The sequence below is a fragment of the Arachis ipaensis genome, chromosome B6 (assembly GCF_059453495.1).
Source record: "Arachis ipaensis isolate K30076 ecotype BB chromosome B6, ASM5945349v1, whole genome shotgun sequence".
Lineage (NCBI taxonomy): Eukaryota > Viridiplantae > Streptophyta > Magnoliopsida > Fabales > Fabaceae > Arachis > Arachis ipaensis.
In genome coordinates, this window is record NC_142441.1 from 75,057,899 (window position 1) to 75,066,679 (window position 8,781).

The 8,781-nt window shown below is 37.1% G+C and overlaps 1 protein-coding gene across 1 annotated transcript; it reads left to right on the forward strand.

Annotated features, from left to right (window-relative positions):
• Positions 1-4,436: 4,436 nt before the first annotated feature.
• LOC107646941 (uncharacterized) lies at positions 4,437-6,809 on the forward strand. The gene is made up of 3 exons (XM_016351083.1): positions 4,437-5,103; positions 5,278-5,422; positions 6,005-6,809. The coding sequence occupies exons 1-3, from the start codon at positions 4,437-4,439 to the stop codon at positions 6,807-6,809; spliced, it is 1,617 nt and encodes a 538-aa protein (XP_016206569.1).
• Positions 6,810-8,781: the final 1,972 nt, after the last annotated feature.

Genomic DNA, 8,781 nt, shown 5'->3' on the forward strand with positions numbered 1-8,781 from the left:
CGAATAAGAAAAAGAGAAAAAAATAATAAGATTTGAAAAAGAACGAAATAATAAGAAATAAGGCTAGGCACCAAGGGTTTAAATCTTGAGGGATGTGTCTGTGGTGATCCTGTACCAAGGATCTGCTTGGATGAATAAATTCTTAGGAGTGCTTCATCACTTGGTAACTTGGGTTAACTAACCCGGGATTATCAACTGAAAATCCACTATCAAGAGCAACCTTGCTACAGAACATTTAGTAACCCAAAGAGGTGCTGGACACCAAGGCCTCAAGGAAAGAAAATAATAAACCATGTGCCTGTGGTGTGCATGTATGGGGGAGAGAGACTTGAGGGAGTAAGTCCTTAGGGGTGTTTCAACACCTAGCACCTTGAACCAACTGGTTCGGGAGTGTTGGCTGAAAGCTTATTTTAAAGAGTTGCCCCCTCACAGAGCACTTAGCCTAAGGATGCAATAAACCCTGAGAAAAAAAGGGAGGATAAAAAAAATAAGGATCTCATAGGATGCAATCAAGCAAGTATTCAAGAGCATGATAAGGACCTGGAAACCAGTAAAGAAATGAACCTAAGTTGCTATGCATGAAACCCCATAAACCAAGAGCTTTACTTCTATAATAAGAACTTATTTCTCTTGTTCTTTCATTCATCATTCTTCTGTTTCAGTACTTGCTTAGGGACAAGCAAGCTTTAAGTTTGGTGTTGTGATGCCAGGGCATTTTGGCCAGTTTCACTAACCTTTTCATTATTGTTTTAGGGTAGTTTCATGCATTTTCTTAGTAAATAAGCAAGTTTTGGGTAGATATTCACTTACATCTAGATTCAAGAAAACATTGTGAACTTTACATGATTTTATGAGAATTATGCATGAATTTAATGATAAAATGGATGATACATGATCTCATGATTTAGAACCAAGCTTTGATGCACTTTATTTGCTTGATTTCAAGAGAAAGGAAGCAAGGAAAAGCCACGTTAGTAGCCACGTTAGTCTAACTAACGTGACCACTAATGTGGAATGGAAGCTAGCTTGCAACGTTAATGGAAAAAGTGATCACCAATAATGCCTTCGAAAGCCATCATATCCCACGTTAGTGGCCACGTTAATTACATTAACGTGGAAGCTAACGTGGAGGAAAAGGAAAGCTCCAACGTTAGTGGTAAAAGTGAATACCACTAACGTTCTGAAAGGGCACAATTGGCCACGTTAAGAGTCATGTTAATTACATTAACGTGAACTCTACTGTGGGAGGAGCAAGGAATCGCCAACGTTAGTGACATTCACCTTTGTCACTAACGTTGGACTAAGCCAATATTGCCCACGTTAGTTGCCACGTTAATTATATTAACGTGGAAGCTAACGTGGAGGAAAGAAATGATGGGCCAACGTTAGTGACACTCACCTTTGTCACTAACATTGGAGATGGCAATCACCACCACGTTAGTGGTCACGTTAATGTAATTAACGTGAGGCACTAACGTGGGAAGAAGGGGCATTTGAAGCGTTAGTGACAAAGGTAAGTGTCACTAACGCTCTCGAAGCTTAGGCATGCCCACGTTAAGGGTCACGTTAGTTATACTAACGTGAACTCTAACGTGGGGAATAGCGGCAATAAGCAACGTTATTGGAAAAGGTGAATGCCAATAACGTTTGCAAAGGACCAAGAGGCAACGTTAGTGGTCACGTTAGTGCCACTAACGTTGAAGTTAACGTGGATCATTTTTGGCTTGGAACGTTAGTGAAAAAGGTGATCGTCATTAACGTTCTCAAACCCACATTTTCACTTAACGTTAACACCACTAACGTCCAAACTAAGGTCCATGCCTAACTCACACTTTTTCTGCAAGCAAAGCTGAGCCCACTGAAGACTATAACTGCTTCAACTAAAGATCCAAAGGCCCATATCCAAGACTTGAAGAGCCAACTAGAAGATCAGAAGAGTAGTATATATAGGAGTAGTAGGGAGCTTTTGGCATTTTGGAGAACTACACTCTGTATATTTTACTTTCTCTACAACCTCTAGTTTTATTTTAAAAATGTACTTTTCATTTATGCTTTCCATTTCCAGAGCTATGAACAACTAAACCCCTTTCATTGGGTTAGGGAGCTCTGTTGTAATGTGATGGATCAATAATAGTTTTCATTATTCTTTTTCTTTCTTTTTTCTTGATTTTACTACAAAGCTTTCAATCTTCATCCTATTGGGTAGTTGCCTTGGAAAAGAAGCTATTCATACGTGGATCTCTTCGGAACCTTGGAAGAGGAATGAAGAGATCATGCTAGAAATGCTTTCTCATGTTGGACCAAATTGGGGTTTGGATGGATATAGTGACATATAATCCTACCAACACTTTGATTTGGGAATACATGTGGTATAATCAGTGACTATACTTCATCTCTTCTCATGAGCAATTAGACCAAGGAATTGGCTATTGATCAAGATTTGAGAGATTGGGTTGCCAAGGAATTGGAATTCAATCACCTAAGATTGCCAAGGAGATCAAAGAATGCATTGATTGAGGAAGAGATAAGAATGAACTTGATCCGGAGAGTACAACATCTCCTAAGACCAATGAATCCCTCATTTCTGATCTTACCCATTCTCTTTACTTTCTGCCATTTACTTTTATGTTCATTTCCCCAAATCTCCATTTAAGATTCTGCATTTTACTTTCTGCCATTTACATTTTGCTCTTTATTTCCAGCATTTACAAGTTCTGTTATTTACTTTTTCGCCATTTACGTTTCTGCAAAAATTAACTCAATTTCTGCTTAGCTCAACTAGAACATTCCTCAGATTAAAATTGCTTAACCAATCAATCCCTGTGGGATTCGACCTCACTCTATTGTGAGTTTTTACTTGACGACAATTCGGTATACTTGCCGAAGGAAATTTGTTGAGAGACAAGTTTCCGTGCATCAGAACTTCAGCACCGGCACGCACGCGCACGCGCACTGCACGCGCACGCGTGCATGAGAAAAGCTGGAAGCGGCGCGCAATGATGGACGCATCCGCGTGGATAAGAGAATTCCCACCATCGCGCACGCGCATATGGCGCGCACGCGTGGATCACAAAAGCAATCGGCGCGCACGCACGCATAGCGCGCACGCGCGGAAAGCTCACGTGACCTCATTAAAGGAAATCGTACCTGGCGATTTCTGAGGCTCATCAGGCCCGATTTCATGCTGTTTTTTCATGGAAAAGACCCAAGGATGCTAGGGGGAAAGGGGGGATCAATCATTTGACACTTAGACATAATTTTAGCTAGTTTTTGGTTCTTTGTTCTTTTAGAGAGAGAAACCTTTGTTCCTCTCTAGATCTAGCTTTTATTTGATCTTCCCTTGTTGAATTCTGAATTGGATCTTGTTAATTACTAGTTTTAATTGTTTAATTTGAATTCTCTTGTATCATTTTGCTTAGATCTTGTGTTAGTTTTATGTTTCCTTGTTGTTTGTCATTTTATACCCATTCCATGAATCTTGTAGATCTTGGTTTGTTATTGTTGCATTGAGGATTTTCATGATTACTTGTGTTGTTTGAGTGATTGTATATTGATAAATTTTAGTGGGTACTTGTTAGTTTCAACTTAATTACAATTTAATTAGTTCTTTTATTAATGCTTACCATGTGTTTGATGAAATGTTTCCTTTGATTATGGAGTAGTTCTCTTTACTATTGGCCTAGGCTAAGGAAATTGGGTAAGCTTGAGTCATTGGGTCTAATGGATTTGATGATTTGGGAACCCTTAGTGGTCAATTTGATAGCTATTGACACTAGCCTACTACTAGGTTAATTAGTAGTGAGGTTGGACCTTATGGGTTGATGTTGACCAAACCATTTAACATACTTCAAGTATAGAAGTAGACTTAATGAGTTTAGTTCCTCATAATTGTCAAGATATGGTTATTAAACAAGGATAGTGACCTCAATTCCCATGCCTAGCCAAGAGTTACTTTTATCATTCTTATTTGAAAACCCAAAAATCTTGATTGCTTTGTCTTAGTTATAGTTACTTGTTTAGTTAGGATAGAATTACATTGGATGTTATTTGATGAGTTTGGAATTATTCACATTTTGTTTTAATTATTTGCATTAGTTTCTTGCATTCAAAGATTACTTGCTTGTTAAGATTCCTATTTTAATTTCTTGCTCATGACTTGCAACCCCGGATTTCTAACCAATGTTGAAGCACATGTTTTTCCATTCTTTGTGAGACGACCCAGGGTTTGAATATTTCGGTTACTTTTATTGGGGTTGAACTTGTGACAACCAAATTCCTTCTAAATTTGATACTCGAGGATTGTTGTTGGGAAGAGCTATACTTGCAATGGGATTTTATTGAGAAATTCTATACCAACATAGTCTCTTGAGTCGCATCATACACATAGTACATGGCCTATTGTTCTTATGGTGTACAATCTACCCCCTTGGATGAGCATGAAGCCTGATATTATGCTCTCTTTACTCATTCCTGGACCACAATCACCGGGAAATGACATTGATGTCTTTCTTCAACCGCTTATTAACGAATTAAAAGAACTGTGGGAGTTAGGTGTAGAAACATATGACTCTTCAAAAAATAAAACATTCAACAAGAGAGCATGTCTTTTATGGACAATTAATAACTTCCCTGCGTATGCTATGTTATCTGGCTGGAGTACAAAGGGAAAACTGGCTTGTCCGTGTTGTAATGATGAGACTTCTTCTATCTATTTGAAACATAGTCACAAGACTATTTATATGGATCATCAAACATTTTTACCCATGAATCACTCGTGGAGGCATAACAAAAGATCTTTCAATGTAAAAACTGAACTTAGGTCTCCACCCCAGTTGTTAGAGGGAACAACTGTATTTGACATATTGCAAGAGATAGATAACTCTTTCGAAAAGAAGCAAAAGAGATCAAAGAATGGGGTATCAAATTGGAAAAAGTGGTCAATATTTTTCGAATTACCATATTGGAAGAACAACATGTTTAGACATAACTGTATTGTCATGCACATAGAGAAGAACATAGCTAATAGCATAATAAGAACTCTATTGGATATTCCCAGAAAGACAAAAGGTCATACAGATGCTCGTCTTGACCTTAAAGACATGGGTATCAGGAAAAACCTTCAGCCGAAAGATACGAAGGATGAAAAAAAAATTAAGTTAGCAGAGGCATGCTTTTCAATGACTCTAGCAGAGAAAACAATCTTTTGTGGTGTGATGAAAGGGGCAAAATTACCAAACGGAAGTGCTTCCAACATCTCTTGATGTGTGCAACAAACAGAAAAGAAGATTTCCGGTTACAAGACCCATGATGCTCATTTCATGTTACATTACTTGTTGCAAGTACCAATCAAGAGCATACTTCCTAACCATGTTGCCATCGCTCTATTCGATTATGCTCATTTTTCTGCCGGGTATGTCAGAAGGTAATTAGCCTAGCTGAGGTGGCAAACTTAGAAGCAGAGATTGCTGAGACATTATGCCAACTTGAGAGGATATTTCCTCAAGCTTTTTTGACATAATGGTGCACTTGCCTATTCATGTTGCAAATAAAGTAAGGTTAGGTGGTCCAGTTCAATATCATTGGATGTACCCTGTTGAACGGTATATGTGCACACTAAAATCGTATGTTCGTAACAGAAGTCATCCAGAAGGGTCCATTGCTGAAGGATATTTGGCTAATAAGTGTATAAACTTTTGCTCAAGATATTAGCATGAGGATGTTCAGACAAGATTGAATAGAGTCCCTCGAAACAATGATGAGTGTGTTTCAGATGAGATGCAAACTCCCAGTTTGTTTCCAAACAAAGGATGTCCCTTGGGTGGAAAAATGGGAAATATGTTCATCTTAGATGAAAAATTAGAAGCACAAGGCCATGCATACATCCTGAACAACTGTGATAAGATTGAAGTTTACATGAGATATTTTGATTGCTTTATTATCATCTGTTAGTTTGCAATTACAACATCGTACCTTACTAACAAATAAGAATATTTGATATCTTCAGAGAGCATGAGAGTCAAGTTAATGATAACAATCCATGCAGAACGAAGTGGGAGAAAGCCAAAGACCATAGTCAACAATTCTCAGAATGGTTTAAAGTTCGTGCCATGAAAAAAGATGTGCCTGGTTGGGCAAAAGGGTTGGCTAGAGGTCCAAATAAAGTTGCAAAAAGATTTTCAGGTTTTGTTATCAATGGGTATAGGTTCCATACAAGGCACCGTGATGTGAGACGTAAAACCCAGAATAGTGGTGTCACATTAGAAGCATTGACTCCTAGTTTTGCTAATGTGAAAGATAAGAACCCAATTGAAGCAAAAGTAACCTACTATGGTAGAATAGTTAATATGTTTGAGTTAGATTATTATGGCCAATTTAAAGTAGTCCTATTTAAGTGTGAGTGGTATACAGTTGCAAAAGACCACTTTGGTCTCTCATATGTGTATTTCAGTAAAAAATGCTACCAAGAAGAACCATTTGTGTTAGCATCTCAAGTAAACCAATGCTTTTATGTGCAAGACCCATATGTGAGTGACAAATACTATGTTATGAAAAGAATTCCGAGAGATTTATTTAGAATAAGTGACGACCTTGAGTCTGATTCCTCCACAATATATGCAAGGGAGCCATGTGAACCTGAAATGATTCCAAGTCTTCCAAATGATAATGGCGAAGTTGATCTAGTGAGGAATAATCTACGAGCTACCATCCTAGATATGGCTCCAAACATGTTTGCCAAGCAACATTGTGAGGAAGACGAGGAAAGTGAATATGATAAGTTCATGGAGGATGTTGATTCTGATTCTTCTTGACATGTGTTTATCTTTGCATTTTTTTGGTAGTATTCTAAATGAATTTCTTTTGTTGGTTATTTTACTTATTTAGTTACATGCTTGTGCTGATTATATTTATTTAATTAATAGAATTACATTTTTTCTTCTTATTTCTTATGTGTGCAAGATGGAGAAAGGGGAGATCAGTAAAAGAAAAAGAGTAATTACCTTAGGTCAAAAGAACATGAAACAGAAAAGTTCAAAAAAAATAATTCTTTTGAGGTTATGGAAGCTAAGTCAAGTGCTGAATTGCTACAACAACATAATATTAAGAGAGAGAAGATCATGGCTGACAATAAGAAAGCTAGGTTTCAAGCTCAAGGCCCAAAAGATCCGACAAGAAAACAACCCATCATAATAGTGGAAGATACATTTGAAGAGTAAATTGGGGATCCAAAGAAGAAAAAGAAGGTCCAACCAAACTCACTGTTTCAAGAATGTGAGGGTAATGGGAATAATTCAAAGGCTACTAAAAAGAACCCCCAAAGTGGGAATGAGACAATGTTTCAAGCTGAAAAGAACTCAAAAACTGGGAATAAAAAAACTGTTGAAGATGATACAATGGATCAAGATGATGCAAGTTCTGATGAGGAGGGAGAAGATACAAGTGGGCTGAGCATAGAATCAAACAAAAAAGGAATGAGTATTGACATGTCTCTTAAGATGAGGAAGATGAGCAAGATGAGCAAAATGCTGCAAATATTGAGGGTAGTGGAGGACAAGCTAGTAATGAAGGTACTTTTTCTTATCTCCCTTATTGCCTAATTATAGCTTATATTACTTTTCAATTAGGCAGAGTTAAAATTCTGTTATTCTAATTGGACTTAGGCACTAAAAAGAAAACTCGTGGCAAGACCTTATGCAAAAAACTTCATGCAACTGATTTTAACGATCGACGGGAGGAGGAGTTTTTATAAGGGCAGCCTATTCGTCCAACCAAAGAGGTCGTAGCTAACCTAGGCCAATTTTTGGGTTCAACAGTTAGAAATCCCTGTTTTGTGACTTTGCTATACACTAGTTGGCATGGTGTGCCAGATAATATCAAGGAGGGCATGTGGGAGTACGCCAATGTATGTAAATATGCCTTTATGGAAAGTTTATTTATTTATTTATTTGTTATGTTGTGTGTGCTAACCTTTGGCATTCTAATGTATGTGTTGCATAGCAAAAGTTCATTCTTCCAATAAGTTCAAAGCCGTGGGTCATGTGGGGATTTTGTCGTGCATGGAAAAAATACAAGGGTGAAATTAAAAAAGCACATTTCTTAAAGTACAACACAAAGAAAGAAATGATAAAGAACCGACCATTAGAGATTCCTGAATTTCAGCTTCGCAAGCTAATTCGATATTGGAGTCTTCCCACTATCAAGGTAATGTTATGTCTTCTATTTCTTCTAGCTATCCTTGATTTTTTTTTTGTGATTAGACTTGCTATTTCAAAAAAAGGTGATGTGATTTTCAAAGAGAAAGAAAATGTGTCCGTTAAGAATAAAACCTCTTTTTCATGTTTATATTTAGGCTATGTCTATTAAGAATACTGAAAATAGGTCAAAGCAAACATGTCCTCACCGAATGGGATCCACAAATTTTGCAATAGTGCGCAAGCAGCTGGTAACATAACTTATTTTTTTGTGATTTCTCCTTTATATCCATGTTATATTGTCTTCATATAAAATTTTCTCTTCATACTCTAACGTGACTCTAAAGAGAACAATGAAGAGTCATCAAGGGCTGAAGTTTTCACAGCAACTCGCACAAGTAAAAATGGAAAAGAAGTTTATGCTAAAACACAAACAACAATTGTGAGTTATTTTGTATTTGTATTTAGATTTGTACAATATAAATGCTAGACAGATTTGTGTTTATATTAAGTTAATGTGACTTTAATTTTTTTTTGTTACTTTTGGTAGAATAAACTTCAAAGCCGCATAGAGGCAGGGGAAAATCATGAG